The sequence below is a fragment of the Anopheles nili genome, chromosome 2, assembly GCF_943737925.1.
Source record: "Anopheles nili chromosome 2, idAnoNiliSN_F5_01, whole genome shotgun sequence".
Classification (NCBI taxonomy): domain Eukaryota; kingdom Metazoa; phylum Arthropoda; class Insecta; order Diptera; family Culicidae; genus Anopheles; species Anopheles nili.
Window position 1 is genome coordinate 20,141,889 of NC_071291.1, and position 24,052 is coordinate 20,165,940.

Here is a 24,052-nt window from a genome sequence, read left to right on the forward strand (position 1 = left end):
GTAATAGCGTTACATAGTTTGTTTTTTTGCAAGCGCTCTTACTCATTGATGCTTGCGCTTCCAGGCGTTACATCACATAAGGGTTTGAAGGAGCAAAAGAGCGAGTAATAGCGTTACATAGTTTGTTTTTTTTGCAAGTGCTCTTACTCATTGATGCTTGCGCTTCCAGTAGTTACATCGCATAAGGGTTTCAAGGAGCAAAAGAGCGAGCAATAGCGTCACATAGTTTGTTTTTTCGCTAGTGCTCTCACTCATTGATGCTTGCGCTTCCAGTCGTTACATCACATAAGGGTTTGAAGGAGCAAAAGAGCGAGTAATAGCGTTACATAGTTTGTTTTTTTTGCAAGCGCTCTTACTCATTGATGCTTGCTCTTCCAGGCGTTACATCGCATAAGGGTTTGAAGCGAAAGAGCAAGCAATAGCGTTACATAGTTTGTTTTTTCGCTAGTGCTCTTACTCATTGATGCTTGCGCTTCGAGGCGTTACATCGCATAAGGGTTTGAAGGAGCAAAAGAGCGAGTAATAGCGTTACATAGTTTGTTTTTTCGCTAGTGCTCTTACTCATTGATGCTTGCGCTTCCAGGCGTTACATCGCATAAGGGTTTGAAGGAGCAAAAGAGCGAGTAATAGCGTTACATAGTTTGTTTTTTTGCAAGCGCTCTTACTCATTGATGCTTGCGCTTCCAGTCGTTACATCGCATAAGGGTTTGAAGGAGCAAAAGAGCGAGTAATAGCGTTACATAGTTTGTTTTTTTTGCAAGCGCTCTTACTCATTGATGCTTGCGCTTCCAGTCGTTACATCGCATAAGGGTTTGAAGGAGAAAAAGAGCGAGCAATAGCGTTACATAGTTTGTTTTTTCGCTAGTGCCCTTACTTATTGATGCTTGCGCTTCCAGGCGTTACATCGCATAAGGGTTTGAAGGAGCAAAAGAGCGAGTAATAGCGTTACATAGTTTGTTTTTTTGCAAGCGCTCTTACTCATTGATGCTTGCGCTTCCAGTCGTTACATCGCATAAGGGTTTGAAGGAGCAAGAAGCGTTACAGAGTTTGTTTTTTCGCGAGCGCTCTTGCTCATTGATACTTGCCCTTCCAGGCACACACGCACGTATACACACAGGCTCGCTGGCAGGCACGCACGCAGGCACACATTCATACAGGCTCGCACAAACACAGACACTGATACAATTCAGTTTGAAAAGTTGGTGCTCTTACAAAAAAATTGGTAGAAAAATTGGTGAAAATCAGGGGGTGGAAAAACATTCATGGTACATAAAATCCCTACTTGATCTATCAAAACACATTTTTGTGTTATCTTACAAGTGTTGTTTTCCAATAAACTTTGCCAAAAAAGGCCATTTTAAAAGAAATTTAGCTTAAATTATCGTCAAATGTTTCATTTCTAATGAAACACCATCACCTCAAGACCTTGAAAACTTAAAACATATTTAATTTTATAATAATAGCAATTGAATTACCTTTCCAAAACAGAAATGTTTTTATGTTTTTTATTTTTAGCTTAAGAGAAAAACAAGATTAGAGTTAGCATAAAAAAATTGAAAATTTTTCAATTTTTTCACACATTTTCGAATTTGACAGGCTATTACTGCGAGAATATTGGACTAAGATCCATATCATTTTGGTGTTAACTAAGTTTAGCATTCTAGTTTCAGAATAAATTAACAATTTTCTAAAAACCTCAAATTTGTTTTTTACTTTTATCCCGGCTATTGCCCACTGTGCATAGATAGGTGATTGGAATATCGGGATTTTTCTTTCATAGATTTTTGTATACAAAAGCACAAAATGCCAGACAGCGGCACATGAAAAACAAAAAGAACAACATTGTAATATCATTACGGTGCAGGAATTAAAACTTACTGTTGCTTTTATAGTTTTATCTTACGATTGCAGGACTTCTTTATGCGTCACGAAAATCGCTTTTGAAAGGTTACGTGAATTGCATCTTTTCCCATGTAAAATATCGTTCTAGCAGTAGAAAAGCATTATACGACGTTATCAACAAAACAGTCCTAGCACCTCTTTATGATGCTAAGATGATAAGGGCAATTGTTCCTTGAGAACATTAGATTCTCTTGGGGCTCCTACGTTCCAACTGATTCGCGATTTTCGTAATTTCTTGACCAAGCTGCTAGAAGCTGAATGTTGTTTTTAAGGTTACTGTAATTCCTAGTCACATCTGCTATACTCTGTATTAAAAATCGATACAAATTGTTCGACAACTATAATGAAATTTGCTTTGTATATTTTCCAATGCATTTTTATAGTATATTCTTAAATTTCTCCTCGATTGTTTTCATAATTATTTTATACATTGTATAATTTTAACAATAAACAATCACTGGTTGGTGTTTTTTACGAAACCGGCATTTGTCATTATATCGTGCTGACAGTGCGCCTCATTGACATTTGTAGCTGACGCCGGTACCTGTCAGTGCGCTCGAGACGCTCGCGCGCTTTTCGTTATGTTTTGTTGAATTAACGTTGTGGCAAGAGATGTTGTAAGTTATTGGGTATTTTCCATAGAAAAGTTGTAAAAAGCAGTCTATAAAAGTGCGAAAATGGTGTCCGTTGAAACAATTCGCGAGCAGTTCGATGAGCTGGGTATCGAACCAACCGATGAAGTGGTAAACAAATGTAAGCGCTCATTGTAATTTCAAGAATCATGCATGAACCTGTTACAACGCTCATAAATCGTAATCATATTCCGTTTTCCTTGCAGGCATAGAAATATGCATCAACAACGACATGGATGACCCGGTTGAATTCGTAGAGCAATGGATGGCTTACAGTGTTTCGAAATTGAGTGGTGCTGAACCAACCGTCGCTTACCTCAACGACATGGAAGCATACGAATTCACGAACAAATCTCGGCAAGTAGCTAAGTTAGCAAATACTATTGGTGGAAGTGGAAAATTAGGAGCATGTCCACGCTTGGATTCCAAAATGCCCAAGATTACTACTTACCGCAATGTGGATTCTATTGAACAAAATGTATTGGAAATGTACGGCTGCTTAACACCGAAGGTAAGTGAATGGGAATTCAGGATTTTTCTTTCATAAATTTTTGGTATACAAAATCACCTCTTATTCTCGATTTTTCATGTACAGTTTATAATATTTGCACACATGTTGGGGATAAATCACACAATGTATGAAAAATTTGAAATTTTTGAAAATTTTGTTTCCTTCAAATAATGTTATTTATGTCTTGCTAATATCAATAATTTTGTTCTATAGCATGGGAATCTCTTTAATCAAAAGTTCTTGTGTTACATGAAAATATATGAGCATATATTTTTTATGCCAGACAGCGGCACATAAAAAACAAAAAGAACAACATTGCAATACCATTACGTTGTAGGAATCAAAACTTATTATTGCTTTTATAGTTTTATCTTACGATTGCATGGCTTCTTTATGCGTCATGAAAATCGCTTTTGAAAGGTTACGTGAATTGCATTTATTGCCATGTAAAATATCGTTCTAGCAGTAGAAAAGCATTATACGACGTTATCAACAAAACAGTCCTAGCACTTCTTTATGATGCTAAGATGATGAGGACAATTGTTCCTTGAGAACATTAGATTCTCTTGGGGCTCGTACGTTCCAACTGATTCACGATTTTCGTAATTTCTTGACCAAGCTGCTAGAAGCTAAATGTTGTTTTCAAGTTTGCTGTAATTCCTAGTCTCATCGGCTATACTCTGTATTAAAAATCCATACAAATTGTTCGACAACTATAATGAAATTTGCTTTGTATATTTTCCAATGCATTTTTATAGTATATTCTTAAATTTCTCCTCAATTGTTTTCATAATTATTTTATACATTGTATAATCTTAATAATATTTGCATACATTATGAAAAACCAGTGATAATTTACGGCAAACGTATCATTTATCTTCTTCGTAGCGTAGGTCGTTCGTATCATTTATTAATTTGGTTTAAACATATTTTTCATATGTATTTATTTATTGAAGTTTATGTTTTCAAACATTACCAGAACAAGAAACTAAGCGAGCTTAGTCTTATCTTTAAATAATTACATTATCTGGTCAAAAACATTACTTCTTTTATCAGTAGTTTTGATTCAATATATATTCGGCATTTGTTTTTTGTCATACGTGATTCTGTCGTGAAGCAAAGGCACGTTGCTGGTAGTCGCATCGAACTCTTTTACAATTTTAGACATTTTCCAGTATTGCATTTTTTAATGACGCCCGATGGCTGTATAATTTGCTTTTACAAACAAAATTGATAACAATTCATTAAGGACATTTTATTCTATTTCTAACCTTACTCCAAGTCTAATCGATTAATAGAAATTTTAGTTATACTTTGCTATTTTCTGATGAGAATGATTTCTTGATCTGCAAACAAACATATTTCCATATCGTCTATGTTTTTTGGCAGACTGCTTAAAGACAGAAATATGACTGTTTAAAGAGTAGTATAAGCTTCTCTCTTATTTTTTTAATCGGAATGTTTATGGAATTTTTGCAAAATAATGGCAAAACTGTAATGTGTAAATGGAAGTTCAACTGTAAGATAACAAATGAACCTAGCATAGTGCCAATGATCTGGCTCTTTAAATTATGAATTCATAAATGACCGTTACGTACACTACACAAATATTGAGCAACAATCATCCAGAAGTACTTCAAATCGTTTCATTATCCTAATGTTTTATATAGGAAAACGAAGGTAGAGCGGAAATAGAGAATGATGCGGAGGTGCGTACGGAATCGTGTACACCAAGGGTGTGATTACGGATAATTTCTCGTCCATTCCTCTCGCTTGCTCACTGTCCGCGGCGTCCATCTCGCATGAGCGGGTCGACTTCGCTTCTTCTCTGACGCTGTTATATACTGCTCTTGGCCGCAATTTCGCTCCGGGTTTTGGCGTCATTTTGTTCGCTGGTTCTCACGCCTCGAACTCAACGCGTCTTTCGCTATTGCCTCGAGGAAACACCACTACCAGCGAGCCAAGACGCTGGGCTTCGTGGTTCTTCACCTGCGTCCCGACCCTTACCTTTACTTCTTTTTGCCCGGTCCCTCGTACCCTTATGCAGACTGCGAATACTTGCGAGTCAGCAACCTTTCTTTGACCAGTAGAAAGAAGAACAACTTCTCTGCTTGATATAAATATACAGAACCTGTTGCTTCGCCACAGTGTATCACCACTACCAAGCTGATGCCTGATCATGGCCCTTAGCTTAAGGGACGCTGTGCGTTAGCTACCTTCCTCGGCGAGCATGCTGTACTGTTCCTATACAAAACAATCTTTTCGGAATCTGATCTTCGTGTTTGTGCGAACACAAAACAACTCTTCCGTACGTACTGTCCATTACATCGCAGTGGAAAAAGGTTTGATACGAAGAAAAAAAACAATAAAACTCTTCCTCTTCTCTCCTTATTTTCCTTGTGGCTTCGAATTGGTCATTTTTGTTGCCGTTGGAAGCGTTCCAGCGATGTCGGTCGGTGAACAGTCTTCAACAGACACACACATGCACACGCTAGCATTCTAACAAAAAATCTCTGCTTCACGATCTCTGAACTTGAAGTAATTTCGTTGAAGTTGCGTTATACAAGAGCCTTTGTTTGGTTTGAATTTTTCTGACTGTTTTGTTAATATTAGGACTTACTATAAAAGTACCACGAACATCAATAGTGTTGTTTTATTGCTAGCCTAAACAATCTGTTTTTTTCTAGCATCGTTTCGAAATGCATAATATAAAATGTTCATAGAAAAGCAATACAAATATTCATGTTATTCTACGCCATACGCTATGAGCAAGGATTATTGACTAATAACAGTTTTCTGTAGCCGATGGTTCAAAAAAAAGTTTTATTTATTTATTCATCTCCATTTTTGCTGCGATGGTTTCTGATGATCTTATTAACGTTAATTCCAGCAGCATTTCATTCGTAGTAAAGCTTATACAAAAGGCGAATTCTCGTCAGATATGAGGCTCTTACGATCGATAACGCCGCTCGTTTGGTGAAGGAAAACCTCAAACTTCTGGTGAGACTTTAACGAAAGAATCTTCACGCATGACGAAACATTGATCGACCATCGTCCAACCAAGTTGTTTTTTTTTTACTTTTCATCTTTCCCCATCTTGCTGCCCTCCACGAATCTCTTGAGCGAAGGTTCCGCTTGCCTTTTGTTGAGGTGCCTCAGGTCTCTCAAAGTTGCTCCCTTACGACGGGCGACATGAAAGGCACACACGAGCTTTCTTTCTTCTGCCAGCATGTCGTGGCATCGGAATAAAAGGATTGTAGCCCAACGCGGTGTTCGCCGTGGTGTGACGGTTCAGCGAACGTTCGCGCAAAAGCAAAAGATTTCCTTTGGAAGCAAAGTACCGGGCAGAAAAAGGGTCAGCCATCGTGTCGAGGTCGTCAGCATCGAGTTGTTGTGTTGGGTCCGATCGCTTGGGGCGACCGACAGACTTGTTTTGGTTGTTACTTTCTGTACTGTACTGCGATGTTTTATTCCTTCTGTTTATTTCACGTAGGCTCATTTTTTTCACTTCGCTTTACTACATAGATTTGTTTTCCTCTCTCATCCAGCTGCGTTTCATTTGCTCTAGCAGATCTTTTCTCTTCAACACTGGCTTTGCCTACGACTTATTTTGTGTTCTTTTTTCTTCTTCTTATAACTGGCTCGGTATCGTTTGGACAGGGTTGTTACAACTGAAAATAGAGGTAATTTCAGTTCCACTCTGCTACCCACCTCAACGCTCCCCGCTTTCCGGAGAGTGAGCCCACAGAGCGTAATTATTTGCTGGTGTAATTTGCCTACATCCCTCTCCAAAGCTCGTTCGTTTTTAAAATCGCTCCGAGATATTTTCCTTCTTCTCTCTTGCTCTATCCGCGTTTTTCAGAAATTTTCTTACCTTGCATACTCCGCTAGCCTTCTTACAAATGGTTGCACCAAGATCAATGATCACGATCGTCGAAGATTAACGTCTACTTTGTATCGTAGTAAAAAAAGAGAATTACATCTATCTCTCTTCTCGGCTATGTTCTGATTAGCAAGAGTAGATTAATGTGTGGTGGTGTGTTGATGTTTTCATCGATTTATATGTTCTCGGCCACAGCATGTCCAAATTTTCCTCGCGATCACCAATAACTGAGCGATCACAAAAGTAAATCATAAAATCGTTTGTGAGACCGAAATTTAAGCGACGGGAAGCTGTATAGTTGCTTCACGATGTCTAAGACAATGAAGCTATCGTGTAGTGGCTTATTTTTCCGAGCTTTTTAGCTTTACCGGAGAACATAACCGTTTGCAAATTTCGCATCCCGACCGGGCTCTGCTTCCATCACTTTCTGATCGATTGTCTATTTCTTTGTAGAGATTCTTCTCCCTTTTGCATGTTTGGGATTCTTTCTGCTCCATTGCCAGCAGCTTCTTATTTTTTTCGTTTCAAAACAAAGGGAGCTCTCTAATCACCTGGAAATGGACAGTCGTTGGTTGCGCTAGTAGCATGGTGTTCTTTTTGGAAAATGGAAAATAAAAAGCTACACTTCGACTTAGATTGTCGTGGTGGTTCTTCTATTTAAATAAAAAAAATTGTCGCCCGCAATCGATGCCGGAAAAAATTGCACAATATTTGAGCGATTTTTTTTTTAATTATGTATAGATCGTTTGGTAGAACTTGATTGACCTATGCTTAATGGTACTCTGTAAATTAAAATTACGAATCATCGAAAGTCTTAACAATGCAAGCTTTGATCGTAAAACTATTGTTGAGCCATATAAGAAGATGAGGAATATATAATAGTAAAAGTGCTTTAAATTTAATGTTCTTTGATTCCATAATAGCCATAATATCATAGTAGCAAACCCCGAAATGGGCTTTTATCACTACGAAAGTTGCGCAATTTCGTCGTCTGTATTTTTTTCAATTTTAATTTTTGAAAGAGAAAGATTTGAATCTTCATCTCTGTTTCTTGTCGAAATGAATGTATTCTTTTTCGGTAAGAATGTATTTTTCCTCGTGGATGTTTTTTTTTCTCCAATGTGATCATATGAAGCTTTTCATGCAAAATAACTACTTAGCAAGATCATCAAATAGAAACATTAGCACTTATCCTCGCCGATTGTCCATTTTTCTACTAACACTTTCGTCGCCGATCACACATGAAAATGGGTCTGATCTGAGCGAAGGTCTAAGCCCTTTTTGCGATATACCAATGAGGAAGAGTGTTCCTTTCGCGTTGTCCGTTGCTTGCCCGCCGCCTAAACTCTACTTTACTTGCTCCCTACTTCTTCTAAAAGATTGCTAACCTCTCTACGGACGTGATTTTCACCCCTATTTCCATTTAACTAAGGTAGGTTGTGGCCAGTACAGAGCAAGAAGAAATAAGAGCATCCGGCTATGCTGGTGTCTGTTCGCACGTGTAAACGTTGAAAGGAAGAAGGACTGAGATAAGACAACGAAACCGCGCCAAAGCGGCCGTGACGGCCGGAAAAACCGTCAGAATTACAGCACACGTCTACCAGCAAGCCCGCAAGAAGGGTGATGCTTCAACACGAGAACGCAGGGAAGAACTTCTGGTCGATCCCAAAGGGTGGCTCTGTGCGTAGTGGACTGGAGTGTGGTTTGCTGATTCCTCTGCCCATTCGAACCCCATTTTAGCTCTTTCCATTCACTGCCAACGACAGCGAGAATAAACCTGGGCAATACATAGTGGAAAATCCGTACTTTGCTAGCGTCATCTTCTAGCCTGCTTCGAGCGGATGTTGGACCAGGGCTTCTCTCGATTTAGCGGCGTGACTTGGCTGTATTTCGGAACCTAATCAAAAAACTCTTCCTTCTGTTGTGTCTGCTTTTTCTTGTGCTTCCTACCTTCGGCGCTCCTGAACTAATTGTGAAGCCTGGAAGAGAGGTTATTGGTCTACAACATCCGGGGTGGGCTGAAGTATTGAGATCGTGGTCTTGCAAGCGTCTGAAACTATTCAAACGGTAGGGGCAAGTCTCTCGAAATTGTTAGTGGAATGTAACACGTGTTGCATTCACTAGAGATGTCGAGAAAAAGGGTTCCAATGCAGAATGTGCAGTATATTTTTCAATAATTAGTATGCTTTAATATATATTGTTTGAACATCAAAATTACATGTAATATATAATACTTGTTCCCTAGAACTACCATGCGTCCTTTTGTGCATTAACGCATGCCGCATAAATAACTAAAAGATACGAAGAGAAAGTCTTACAATTACTCGGTTGTTCGGGAGTTACCTTGGCCTGGAATCAAGTGGTGCCTTTGCTTTCGTCGACTCTCATCTTCTTTTCAGTTTCGGTTATTCTTGCCTTTATTTTCTCATCATCCAAAGAGCTAGCATGGCGTCTTTCCTGTGCCGCTGTTCTGCGCTGCGCGTTCGCCGACCGTTTTGGGGTGAATATTTCCTTCTTCGTTCGGTTCAGGACGAGCCCCGGTCAGTCCATTTATTGTTTGTATGTTTTTTATATATTTTTTTTTCTTTCGATGCGTCCCAGTTTTATTATACATGGATATCATTTTCTTCGCCCTTTATTTTGGATGCAGTGGCTCTGTGTTTCATGCTTTGTTCGATTCACAATCGTGTTATGGTTTTCTTTCTTTTTGTCAAGAACTATTTATTCAAAGGTGGAAAATTTCTTGTCTGTAGCTTGCGGTCCGTGGTGTACTGGTGGCGGATATAGTGTGCCTTTAAGCAACCCATTTCTACACAGAGATTTTGCATCAAGACCAGTCCGGAATTGTCCTGTTCCCGTTCAAACGAGTATGCGCGTATCAGTATTCCTTAGCTTTTTTCGCTAACTGTTGTTTTGAACTTTTCTTGTTGCATTCGCAGAAAAATATGTATGGTTTCCGCTTTGATAAAAGATGGATTTTTAGTGTATTTTTTGAAGACATGAATCTGAATGTTCACGTAATTCTTCTTTCACTTTGTCCAAATGGATACGAACGTAAACCGCGTTTTGATGCTTTAAACGAAATCCATGAGTTAATTTGCTCAATCAATCAATTAATTTCGTTGTATAACTGCAAAATTATTATAACCAATTGGCTTCCTAGGCAAAAAGTTTAAAAAGTTTGAATTTTGCATAGAAACAATAGAGTTGTAAATATACTTCTAAAACGACCCTAGATATAAAGGAAGTAATATAGAAATCAATGCTTCCTTAAGTTTAAATAGTTTGATATTCTCTGATTTGTATGATTCGTATGCAGGAGTATTACGAAGAGAAAAAAGCGAAAGATTGGGGATTTTTAATAACTAATTTACGAAAGCTGTATTTTGTATACCTACTGGAAAAAATTATTTTGAAAGATTATCAAGGTTACAATTATCAAACCATAAAAGCATATGAACGTAAAATTCATCAAAACCAAATTATCAACCATGAACTACGCATGCTTTTGTGCACGCTGCACGAAATTCTCATGTATAATTTACGGGTCGTGTGGGGAATAGGAATAATTTTCGCAGAAAAACCTTTGCTACGTAAAGTATCTCAACAAAGCTTCTAGAACGCGGCACGCTTATTGGAAGGGCGCAAACGGATTTCTACACCTGCAACTGCTGTGGTTCACTATGGGGCGGCCCGGACAAACCGCGGTCATAAATATGTTTTCGTAGAAATACGTAAAAAATAATCTCAAATCATACAGAAAAAAGTTTGTTCACACATAATTTGTGTTTTAAAGTTTTGGACTTTCAGATGGCGCCACTGTGCACGTTGTTTTATCGTTTTTTTCAAGAATTACAGGGTAATCAATATAAGAAGTCATGTTAAAAATGATTAATTTAGTGTAAAATATCAATCTTGTTACTCATAAAGTACGTAAATAGTTTCAAAACGGTTTCTAAGTTATTGATTTTTTTTTAATTTTAGTATTTTTGTATTAAACAACACAAAATTGTTAAAAAAAATTAAAAAATTAGAAAAAAGCATTGCTTCTCAAATAGTTTAAATTCCAAATTTATCATCTACACTGTTTTTTGATCTCTATACGCAGGCTCATTAACAAGTAAGCCTATATCTTTGAAAATATGTTGCTCCACTTCGAGGAAAAAATGCTATGAATTCATCCGACAACAATGTAACAGATATCCAAATTAACAACACATAGCCAACAACAATCAAAAATTGTTTCAACGTAACAGATAGCCAACAACATCAAAATTGGTATAAAAATAATTATTTTCAGCACAATTCACTGGCTTTACTCAAATATAAATAAAAACCAAATAATCAAAATCACCAATTTTATCTAAGTAATATGGAAAATTAAATCTAAATTTAATCTTTCACCAGAACTGCAAAATCTGCTGTTATTTGTGCTTATACACACATCAACTAACAAGTATTTGTTTAAGCTTCCGCATACAAAAACAATTCTGTGTGTCCTAATTTGACTCCTAACGAATTCGAGCTTATTCTTGGAAAAAAGAATTCAGAACGCAAAGCACGCAAACTGAACCAAACTGAATTCCCTAGATGATTTTCGTGAATGACTAGTCCTGTCAACCCCAACATTCCAATCTGTATCCTATTACAGTTATTTTTTCCGTGGTATGTTTACCTGTACTGTATAATATTGATCATTATTGGTGTGATTTTAAGATTCAGAAAGTCTATCTTATTGATGGGAAAGGTGATCTTCAAAATCTTGGAAAAACTTAAGGATAAAAACAGGCTCATTGGGATATGGTGCCTAATCTAGACCCTTCATATAACATAATTTGTATTTAGGAATATCTCATGTTAGCTATCGACTAGGCGCCTCCACCCCAAATCTAGTAACGAAAAAGAGCTTGTGGAAAGCGCGGCCGAATGGGAAACCTTCAAAATGAATAGTTTAATATCTAATGTTTAACGTATATTTTATTTAGAAATACGAATTTAACCATTTTAGAAATTCATTACCAATGTTAAAAAAGCTAGCTTTTTCCATTTTTTTTTGACATATTTAGCTAAAAAAACTCGTTTAGATTCATCATAAACATGTATATTTTGGCCTAATCATAATAAATAATACATAAAATCCTCTAAAATGATATATTTAACATATTTGTATGACAACAACTTATGATGTTATCGGTATCGAAAAATATACCATCGGAACGTCGTTTTTAAATCATTTCGAACAACTTTTTTGACTTGGGTGCTTTATATCTCAGCAACCAGATTTTTTACAAACCTTCATTTTTGGAATTCTCTTAATGCACATGTTTTCTTTCGAATGGTTTATAAATGGAAACAATTGGAGATTATCGATTTTTTGCCTTTTTGACCGCGCACGCACTAACGTGCGGCGTGTGTGGCGTGTTTAGTGCCGCATTAAATCGCTTACGCTTGCATGAGTATGTCGTCATGCCTCACGCACACATGACGAAATGTCTGGAGGAATTTTGAACCCACCAACACTCGTTTGTGCCAGCCGGCTATATACTCCACGCAGCGATGCCGTTAAAATGGGTGAAAGAGAAAAAAGAATGTGGCAGAATTGCGCGAGCCCTCCGAAACGCTTTGCAAGAGTGAAATAAGGTGATGCCACTGATGCTTGAGCGCCTCGCCAAATTCGCTCTCTCTCTCTCTCCTTTTGTCGCGTGCAAGCAACTTGCGCACGCCGGCGTTGTTAGGTTAAGTAATGCGCGCGCGAGTATATAGCAGACTGTTTGTGTTGGTGAAACCGTGCGACAGCTTCATAGCTCGAGGTAGAGTGAGAATCGAAAGTCTTTCGATGTTTCAGTTGAGCGTCGTTCGCAAGTGAGATTCCGTTGCTTCTGTTCTTGAGATGGCCGTGGTCCTGCTGGCTATGAAACGGTCTTGGCGGTTCAGTTTAGAAACCCATATCTGTTTGCCGCCAAATCGTTGAGAACATAATCCATTTCCGACTGGAATGGAATAAAGGCGTTTAAAAGTGTATAGTTTTTATAATGTGGTGCCGTGAACAACAGGCAGCGACCGAATCTGCTGGAATAGTTCAGTAAAGCATGGCACGCTTCGATAAAGGAAATTGTATATCTTGGCCATGGAGATCCGTAATCGAGTGCAATTTAGTGGCATTACAAGCGAAAACGCTTACGCGGTTACGACGCAGCAGTTGGAGAAAAGTGCGGCTCAAAAATGGCGGCTGGCTGGCTTGACAGTTCATCGTTCCAAGCGCGCGCGCGGTGTGTGTTTGCGGTTAGTACGGAACGTGTGTGCATGATGGTGGTGGTGGTGCAGTGGAGGAAATTGGCGGCAGCAGCGTCGGCATTCTCCGTACGTTACCAGACCCTTTCAATCTTCCGTCGTCGCACACACGGTAAACCCCTCGTTTTCTTTTCACCTCGCTTTCTGCTAAACCAGTGCCACGGCCACTGTGTTGGCCTGCTCAGATTGGTTCATACTCACACATTAACCCCCGGGCGCGCTGATGAAGAGACACGGAGGCGAAACACACAATTTTTGCTTCCATGCGCGTGTACGGTCGTGTTTCCAGCGAAAATGTCGGTAGGCAAAAGAACTATGCCGTGCTGTTACTTTTTGTCCCGTGATCACACACATAGGAAGCGCACAATTATCAGCAACTGAATCCGTGAACTGAGCGCAATTTCGTGGAACATTGCTTTAGTTACACCGGCGTGTGCAAACGTGTTCTCTTTACAATAGGCATTATTGGGAACGTTACTTTTACAGTCGGTGATACCAAGAATATCCTCGTTGCGAACTAAACCAGAACGGTTATGGATAAATCAATTGTTCTTTTTGTTATCCAGTGCCTGCTGCAAAACTTTCTATGTGCCGTGCGAGTGGCAGTGAACAACACACTTTTGCGTGAACTGATATTCAGCATGGTGTAGCCAACGTGCGCGCATTTCTCAGTGGACAAAGCGCTATTCATCGTTGACGAAGCCACACAGATGGAAGTAACGTGGAAGATGTGATGGTTCCAAGGATAAAAAGAAATGATAGCAAGAGAGAGGGGGAGTGTACACGTTGAAGCTATTGAGTGTGTGCTCTTTGCTAGATAGCCGCCGCCGTCGCTGGTTGACGGTTGTGTGAAACGTTCCTTTCTTCACTCGTGCTTCGAGGTTTGAACCACTGTACCGCCGATTCTGTTACAAGTTGTGTTCTGTCTACATTTGCTTCAATTAATACCCGTGATGAAAAAGCTGTGATCGTGTGGCAACACAAACGGAAAGAAGCAGTGACGAGACACCGTCGTGATGTATTCGTTTTTCAACACACAAGAGTTTAAAGATCCTTTTTCTTGAAGACAACCGTCCAGGCATGCGCAAACCGCTTCGACTCGTTTGATCCATGCTCTGTACACGGGAAGAGATGGCGAACGAATTTCAAGCATACTCCGGTAGATGACCCCGAATACTTCAAACGCACACTTGTGTACGCGCTGGACATAATGGCGTGTGTGCACGCGCGCAATTCCGTCCCCATCGCGAGAACGCGACATCCGCGACGCCTTCAAAGCCAGGATGCAAGGAGAGATTGTTCCCTTTGATAAGGCCACTCTGCTGCTCGTCGATCACTAGTTTGTTGCGGCGCAAGTCACGAACGCTCCATGCTGTGTTCACAAGCGACGATCATCAAGCCGCTGGTTGGTTACTTGTGGAGGTTGAAAATAAAAACCATGCTCGTACTTGGCAAAGGTGATATTTCAATCTCACAAAAGAATAGGAAGCATATGCTATCAGTGAGATGAAAAATCAACTGGGGCGCTGTGGAATTTCTAGAACGCGGCCACATTGTATAAGTACAGCAACACCACCGATATTCTTTCATCCGTCTATCAGTTCGAGCGTAGCTAGTCAGAATGGCCCGCGAATGGTGCAAAGGAATCTATCACACGCCGACGCTATCACAAGTAGCAGCAACGCAAGTGCTGTGAACGCGCCGCGTGTATGGTTTTCAAGTTGATTGGCAGCAGCTTCATATGTTCTCTTCCGTCCGATTTACAGTACGGCTTGCATCTAATGCGATCGATTGGAATAGAAAATTTTAAGTGGATTGCCTAGTGTCGATGAAGATGGCACTAGATACGCTCTACACCACTAAAAGTAGCGATTCTACTCGGTCTCTATCGAAGCTGGTGATTGAAAAATACACAACGAACGAGAGGTCAATTCAAGCACATTTTGAAACTAGAGTACATGCGTAACGTCGGTGATGTATGTAGGACAGCAACATGATCGAGATCCCTTCATGGATATACCATGGATAAAAGCCGTGGTGATGAACCATTTGCCTAAAGTATTCTGAGGTGACGTGTTGCAAGATTCTCCCAACCGGTATCAAACACAAGCCGTGTGTCGACCAAAGGCGCCAGAAGAGCATTTTTTCATTTATCAAAACCGAGAAAAGAAACAAGATCTTCAAAGAAAGGAAGCGAAAACAACCACTGGTGCGGTGGGCACACGATTTTGTGCGAACAAAGCAACGAGACGCGCGCAGGAAGTAGCAAATCGATTCCCCCTTTGGCACGTCTCAGCGCAAAAGTAAAGCCGCGCACACACAGAGAGCATCATCATCATCGTCACAGTCCTCCGGAGGCATTAAATCTGTAATAATAGGGTTACAGCGAGGGGAGAAAAAAAGCGCGCCACTATCATCAGCATAGCATCTAGACAACAACGGTTCTTCCGCGCAACAAGTCGCTGGAGAGAGAATGTTTCTTACGCATCATCATCATCGTCATGGCCGCCATCTTGGGCACACTGATGATTGGATTCGCCGCCATTTTTCCTCTTAGCAGCGGCGTGTTCTTCTCGCGCTGTTGTTTGGACGTACTATGTCCCTTGCCCAATGACCACCATCGAGAAAGAGAAGTGCAAGTCGAATGCGAGGAAATACGGAGCAATGTACATCTTTTAATTACAACATACCACCAATCGCTTCCCTTATGTTTGCGTACAAGCACAGGCCCTGCCGCTTCTCTGCACTTGAAGAGGCGCTTCAGGTGGCTTCAGGCGTCGACGGATGTGAATGGGAGAATGTCTGTATGCTGCAGAGTCCACCCTTTGCCACAAAAGAATCGATCATAAAGAGAACATAAGTGCCAGAGCAGAGTCGGATTGTCCTCGATGACCTAACAAACTCCACCTGAACATTATCTGAAGGTTCTTATTTTTGTGGAGCCACTCGCATGTTTTTGAACGCACACACCACCATCGCTACCACGTTTAAGGATCAGGCAATCAACGCAACGATCATTGACTTGCCTGTAACATCACGTTTTCCTAAAGGACGCCGAAAGATGCCGGAACGGTCCTGTTTCAGCTCATGCACGTGTGCGTTTGTGTTGTATACCTGCGCAACTTTTGAGAAGCTGGTTGAAGAATCCCCTGCGGAGAGGAAGGTGGTGGTGTGGTGGGCACCGCTAATGGAGGTGAACCCCTCGCCACTGAAGAAACTCCGGCTAGCAGCAACCTGAGAAGAGCGTCGTGTCCCATGAGCGATTCAACGAAAAACGGCAGAAGGCAAACTTCGTCGAGGAAGAATTTGGTACGTAAAAGAACATAATAATACCTAGCTCATAAAAAGGAACGGGAAGAGAAATGATAGCTGTGTGTGGATCAGGCAAAAGCAACACTAGGTGAAGGAGAGAAAGAGAGAGGGAGAGGGAGAGTGTGTTTTTGATGCGGGAGGTAACACGGCGAAGAAGCGGTAAGGGAGAGATGGAGCTGAAACCAAGGTGTTGTCGCTGCCTGGAAGGAAAAGGAAAAAAAAACAATCAAAAGGAAAAAAGGGGATTGCGCGCGCGCAAGAACAAGGGAAAACGAAGCGAGACAGAAAGCAAGCGCAAAAACTGTGCGATCTCGTTCCTTTGCGGCGTCATCGTTTCGTAAATGAAAATCCATCCAGGCGGGCAGTTGTGTGTGTTGTGTGGCTCATGAGCGGCTCGATCAACACTTTTGCTGTTGTGTTACTCTACTTCTGGGTGGGAGGGGGTGGATGAAAATGACGTAAGGGGGCGGGGAGGTGAGATCCGGTGGGTGGCTGGGATGTGGATAAACTGTGTAATATTTTCTCTCAGTTTTCCAAGTGCAACCCCCTACTCTCGGATATTTTGCTCTGTCTCCTCTTAACCGATGGTTCTCAACGGGCAAACAAACGTGTATGGCTCTGAAAGGGGAAAGATTTTGTAAGAAAGGGTCTCGAACCGGATTCTCACACCACCATCGAGTCGAACTTTTGAATGTTGCGCTCTCTATTTTGCGTTATTTTGTGAAGAGTCTCGTCATCGCGACTTGGAACGAGATTTGCACGTGATATTTTACTCTTATCCGAATCCTCATACTTCCAACGGGACTAAAGGCACAGAACTACGCTGGATCAGCTTAGGGCTCGGGCTTTTTTTATGTGGTTGTTTGGTCCTGTCACTAGCTTAAGCCGTTAGCAAAAGGGGAATCGTGTTTACCATCTTTTCACCGTCATGGGTTAGTTAGTAAGAGATCGAGTAAAGTAGACAAACTATCTCAAAGTGAAACAGAGAATCGTAACCACCCTTACCTCATCTCGTGCACCGGATCCAGAAATCTGTTTTTTTGCTCCGGTGAGAATGAGTGGAGGAAGACAAGCTTTTCTTCTCTTCGCATCATCATAATCACGCGGAAGGAAGCTTTGTTTTCGCCTGCGCCTTTGCACAGTGGGCTCTCCCATGCAAGCACCGGGATAAAAGTCTAGCGCCATTATTTGTTACAAAATTTGGTTGAAATGTACAATTTGGTATTACTGAAAAAACGATATATGATTAGTTTTTGGTAATTCTTGTACTTTTGTATAATAAAAAAACCCTAACAAAAGTTTTGATGAAAATATTGGTGAAAATTGGGGGTGGAAAACATTCATGGTACATAAAATCTCTACTTGATCTATCAAAACATTCTCTTGTGTTATTTTACATGTATCTTACATGTGTTGTTTTCAAATAAACTTTACCAAAAAAAGGCCATATTCAAGAAAATTTAGCTTAAATTACCGTCAAATGTTTCATTTCATATGACACACCATCACCTCAAGACCATAATATTTTGGTGTTAATCAAGTTTAACACTCTAGTTTCAGAGTAAATTAACAATTTTCCAAACATCTCAAATTTGTTTTTTCACTTTTATCCCGGTAATTGCCCACTGTGCTTTGGCGGGTGCTTCTCGCCACGAATGGGGTGAATGTATGTTGCGACCGGGAGGAGGTGATCGATTTTATACGTTTCTTCTCTCTCTCCCTTCACACGATCGAGTTTGTGGCAACCCCCCACTTAAAGCAAAGGTCGTCAACCTTGTTTCGCGTGCGCGAGGCAACGAGAAAATGGACGGCATGTTACCGATGAGACCCATCTTTCCGCTTAAGCCAACCATAGCGAGAGAGAAGCTGTTAGATAGAACATAGTTCCTTGATCATATTTTGCTCTAAACATCAAGGAGCAAAAAGAGGCATTGACTCAAAATGTGGACCGAATATGCTGTCGTATTCGTATCCTATCACTTTTTCCTAACTTGGTTAACTTCTGTAAAATTATAAAATATGCCGACAATCGGGCGTGTCGTGTTCATGTCTGAACCACCAGCATCTTTTGAGCACCGGGGGAAGAAATTTATGCGGGATATAAATGAAATTAATCTGAGAGGAGGAGAGAACGCGTAGATATCGATGGAAGAATCAAGAAGCGCACATGTGCCCAACTATTTGTTGTAATTTATTCTACTTATCCGCACGTGACCACTCCAGGATCTGTATAAAGATGATGAAATGGTCGCGTGACGTGAAACTCTTTTTGGAACGAGCAGTGTAATGACCCGTACCCCGTCGAATATTGTTTTGAAAATATTTAATGTAATTTATTTCGTGACATATATTTTTTCGATGAATTGATATTTCGTTCTGTTTCGTCTTGATAGAAGGCAACATCAATAATATACGTTTTATCGATTCAAGCTATCAAAAAAAAAAAATTAAATTGAAAAACTTACATAGATCAGTGAAGTGACATGGTTGCGAAAGCAACTTGTCGGCTCCTCGGCAACCGTAAAGAATTTAATTTTTTATAACACGTTTGTAATAAGGGTGTAAAAAACACGGTCTATCTTCGCGGTGATCATCTTCTTTCTTTGGTTATGATTTTAGAGATTTTGAATCTAAGCATCATTCATCTCTTTTCTCTGTGATGTGGTGTTGTTCTATTGCAGTTAAGTGTTCTGGGCTATTGCTTGTTGTTTGCGTTTTGTGTTGAGTTTTTATCAAATTTGTTTGTTTAGTCCAGTTATCCGGAGGAATTGTAGCAGTTGTTTTTGGTTGGGTTCTATTGGCGATAATATCTGATTGAGTTGTGTGTCCAGTTTGGTGATGATATTAGAAAGAGAGCGAGCTCGCTCAATCTCGCTCTTATTATACCATTGTTCCCGCGATGTTCCCTCTTTATATACCATCAGTTTCTCGGGTTCTCTTCCATTCGCAATCAATACCAAGTCCCTCTCTTCCAGTGGCTTGCTCCGCTGGTACCACTCGGTTCTTCTTGTCGGCATCGGTAGATGTTCGTCCACCCACCTCTTGCAGAAATTATCCGCGAACTGTTGTGCTGCTTTCCAGGACCTACGTATGGTTGGAACGGAATCATCGAACGGTAGCGGTGGCTTGCTTCCGTTCGAACTACCTAAAATGAAGTGATTTGGCTTTAGTGGGAAATCGGTTTTATCTTCAACACCCGAACGTCTGTCAACGATAGCGAGTTCACGATCAGCTCCAACTCCTCCGTATAGATTTGTCCGTATCTATACACTTCACTCGGGAAGCACATCAACAGGCTAGCACCAGCAATACGCCGGAAGCACTCCAGCAGATTCCGCTCAGTGTAGCACGCATGTAGGAAGTCATCCGACAGTTAAATGTTCTTGCTCCACTTCTGTAGTGAATCCAGCTCCAGCAGGATGTCCTGTGGGTCGTTCTGCAGCGCGTACTGTGTCAGCTGTGCACCGATCTCTGCATTCAGCTCACCCTTCATTTTGGTCGTGGTGTCTACGTTGTCACTAAACAGAAGCGCGTATCCATCAGATCACCGTGTTTGTTCACGATCGTCTGGCAAAAGAGTGATTTACTCTGCTGCTTAGACACCGGAGCGACTCTGTTTCAATGATCCTCGGTACGCACGTGACTAGATGACATGCTCATCGTAAATCGATGAAGAGTTTAGCTCGTACTTCCTATAAGGCCCTCAGTCATTGGCGAGTCTAAGTCTTCGTCGGGTAACTAGCAGCACCAGTGTTCGACCCAACAACCATGGGAGGTGCCGATGCCAGTTTGTCCTTAAACACACGCGACTCGCCTAGAAGATTGCTCTGTATTTTTGAGTTCTATCGGTGTAAGGGCTCGCGTTGGCTTTGTAGAAGAGTCGTGCTGAACTTTGGGTCACACACCACTCACCAAAGATTCCGTTAACGTGACGTGCCTCAAACTCCGACACTCCGTTCTCGTCGATCATGTGGTTGTTTGCTTTTGGTGCGATGGACACCGGTAGCTTTTGGAACCGTTCAAGTTCGTTTCCACCCAGCATGGCCGGAAGTGAGTAACCTGCGACGACAGGGTTAGAGTGGTTCTTTTCCATCGGTGTAGTGTCGTTGTTCGAGTGGCTTCCAGAGGTCATGTTCCAGAGGTTGCGGTAGAATTCCTCCGAGCGTTTAGGTTTCTTTGGCGCTACGTCTGGAAAAGTATCAGTGGCCGGTGAGTCCTGCCGCCGGTGAGCGATGGTGTGGTGCGTACTGTAGGGATTTTGGCACCTCAAACCAGCTTAAACTACGGCTAGTTGGCTTTCGTTCGTCCCGTGCCGGTTACTGATCGGAACTGAAGTCACTTTCGCAGTCACTGTCGGCACCAGACGAGATCCTTCTTTGTTGGTACCGTATGTCAACGGCGTTGTACGGGGGTGGTTGAATGGCGTTCCAATTGCTCGGAGACGGATGCATGGACTCTTCCAACAAACTTGCTTGGTCCGCTTTTTCTTCCGTTGGACTTCCGCTTTTTCTTGGTTATTTAACCGTCGGCACAACTGCGCAGCAACAGACATCATTGTCGAAGTTCCCATCGACATAAATGGGTGTGTATCTAGTAGCTTCACATATTTTATAATTGTGACTAGATCCACACTCATTAATGTAGGTGATGGAAAAGATCATCGTAATATTTTGCTCACTGGCACACGATACTCGTAGTTCTTTTTAACTATGACAAGAAATTAAAAAATCTATCGCATCGGCGGCAGAGATCCTTTTCTCCAGGTAAGGCGGCAAGTGGGGAATATAGTGTGAATTCAGTTATCGTTTTCGTGTGGTCGCGATCATACCCATAAAGTGGATTGAACTCCAAGAGTATCGACTAACTTACAAAATGTGTGAAAATGTAGTTATTCAATATGTATTACTAAAGAAAAGTGATAACGCAAAAGTGCCGCGTCTGTGGTGAAATAGTCTTCAGTGAAAGATATACATTTTTCTCCACTTTGTAGGCGAACATGTATCTAGTGCACGGTTTTAGCTAATGTTTCGTGACTAGATTACATGCTCGTCTATTAAGTTGAGATCGAACGTAAATGTAATAACGAGGTAAGAGTAAAATGATTCTTTAGTGAAAATTATATCGTGAAAGTCAATGTGTTCGTTATGTATGTGTATGTGTTAGACTTTTGCATATTTAACTAGATAACTTCTTTCTTTTTATAACCCTATGTGTCGGAAAATGGTTTCAACTTATCAAATTTCATCTATGTGACTCTTGTTGTGCATTGAATCTAGCATAAGAAATAATGTAAAGAATGAATCCGCAAGCCGTCTTAGAGATGCATATTTCTTAACAATGATTTTTGTTGATTAACCATATTTTTTATTGAATCGGTCAATATTAATTTTTGTAGCATTAATATCTTCAGAGCATTTTGAGATAAATATGGTCTAACCAATTTTGTTTTCTTTCCATTGCTGATTTCAGGGGAAAAAATCGTCGTCCCGAATACAGCATAATGTGAATACACCAGAAGGCGGAACTCGAGCGGGAGGAAGTTCATTCACTACCGTTACATATTCACCACTGTAAGTTTGTTTTGCGATAAGTCGCGATTCCTGTATTTGCTGGAGATGATAGTCATATTATGGCATATTTGTCTATATCACTCATATTTTCGCATTTGCAGATCTTTGTCATCGAAAAAGATTGATCTTGATGCACCAAACAAATCTGGCCAGATCGTGTACACATATGGCAGTGCAAAGTTGCTAAAGCAATTCAACTGGCTTCCAGCAGCCACTGGTGATGGCGAAAACGGCTCTACTTCAACCGATACCCATCCGTTGATGAGTGATCGAGACAAACGGATGGTTTGTTCCCGTTTGTCAGCTTTAAACATTGAAATAAATGCGGAGAAGTTCGCTAATGACAGCAGCAAATACATGTTTGATTCGACCTACGATCGAATGATTATTTTGAGCGATCGAATCTACGAGTGCGGAAAATCTATCTGTAATCGGTTGGCAAATAACACTTCTACATTGGCGACCAAGCATAACCAACAAAACGCTGATTCTAATGTTAAACCACCGCCTTCGTCTTCCTCAGAAGGGGGTAATAATTTGGACAAGGAGGAACCGGTCGATGATGGGTCCGAAATGCATCCAGAAAGCGAAGATAATATGGCCAATTGGTTCGATGGCATCAAGGTACATCATGTTGACCATCCAAGCTCGGAACCGATTCGGGTGTTGGGAAGGATCATTGTTGAATCATTATCGCAACCAAACGCAGTCAGCACGTCGGCAAGTAATAAGAAAAAGCTAGCTATCATCGATTTGGATGAGCATAGTCTTCGTTACACGATGCTTGATTTGAGTAAAGTTATCACACCCTCGTGGTCCGTGTTCTCCGGCCAGACGGTTCTCTTGGAGGGCATCAATCCCCGCGGAACGTTATTTACTGCCAGTAAGATTCATTACGAGAGAACGCTCACGATTCCTCGTCCCCCGAGTGGGCTCGACTTTACATTAACGATGGTAATAGCGAGTGCGCCGTTTACCGATAGTAATGACCTGCTGTACGAGAAGTTCTCCAGTTTGATGCAGTTCTGCAGTAACAATGCACCGGACGTATTAATCCTTACCGGCCCGTTTGCGGATGCCAACTGTAAGCTTTATGCGGAAGTAGCCGAAACTTTCGAAGAGTACTTTGAAAACATGATCAACACGATCATGAATAAGATCGGGGCAAAAACGGAAGTGTTCGTTGTCGCCAACCACGACGATGTGGTGAGCTCGTTCGCGTATCCAACAGCACCGTATAAAGTGACAAATTTCTACAGAAATTTACACTTTCTGCCGGATCCCTGTGTGTTCACTGTCGAGGGTATCGAGATCGGTGTCACAACAGTAGACGTTATTAAGCAGCTCATTGAGAGCGAATACACGCCCGACGCTTCAGCTACTGCGGTTTCCATTGGGGGCGATAAAATCAAACGTGCTTACAGCCACATGTTTCACCAGGCGTCGTTCTACCCGCTAAATCCTCCGCCCGAGAATGTGCCGCTTGATGTTGATATGTTGAACGATTTCGGACGGCTGAGCCGGGTTCCGAATGTAATGATTTGTCCTAGTGCGCTCAACCGATACGTGCGAGTAAGTACATTTCTTTTATGTTCATGATTTTTCATTAGATGGCTAGATGTTGTCAACGGAGAACAACCCAATATTTCACGTCGAGTTATGTTATTTCGTTTCTTTCGGTAGGAAATAAATGGATGTATCTGCATAAACCCTGGTTTCGTTGATGGACACGCCACGGATGGATCCTATGCGAGGTTAATCATCCAATCACCGGAAGCGATGACGTCTGTGACAAATCAGCAAGATACCAAACCCACTTATCCATCACCAGCGAGTTACATCGCTTGCCAAATTGTTAAAACGTGAAGAGCAAGAGCACCAAATAAAATGTAATGTTAACCATTAAACAAAATGTTTCAAAATCTTATCTATACAACATATAGACGAGCGA

At 41.0% G+C, this 24,052-nt stretch overlaps 1 protein-coding gene across 1 annotated transcript; it reads left to right on the plus strand.

Moving 5' to 3' along the window:
• The first annotated feature begins 2,579 nt into the window (after nucleotides 1–2,579).
• Nucleotides 2,580–23,967, plus strand: LOC128730448 (DNA polymerase alpha subunit B). The gene is made up of 5 exons (XM_053823494.1): nucleotides 2,580–2,655; nucleotides 2,741–3,045; nucleotides 22,001–22,101; nucleotides 22,203–23,673; nucleotides 23,785–23,967. The coding sequence occupies exons 1-5, from the start codon at nucleotides 2,580–2,582 to the stop codon at nucleotides 23,965–23,967; spliced, it is 2,136 nt and encodes a 711-aa protein (XP_053679469.1).
• The last annotated feature ends 85 nt before the right edge of the window (nucleotides 23,968–24,052 follow it).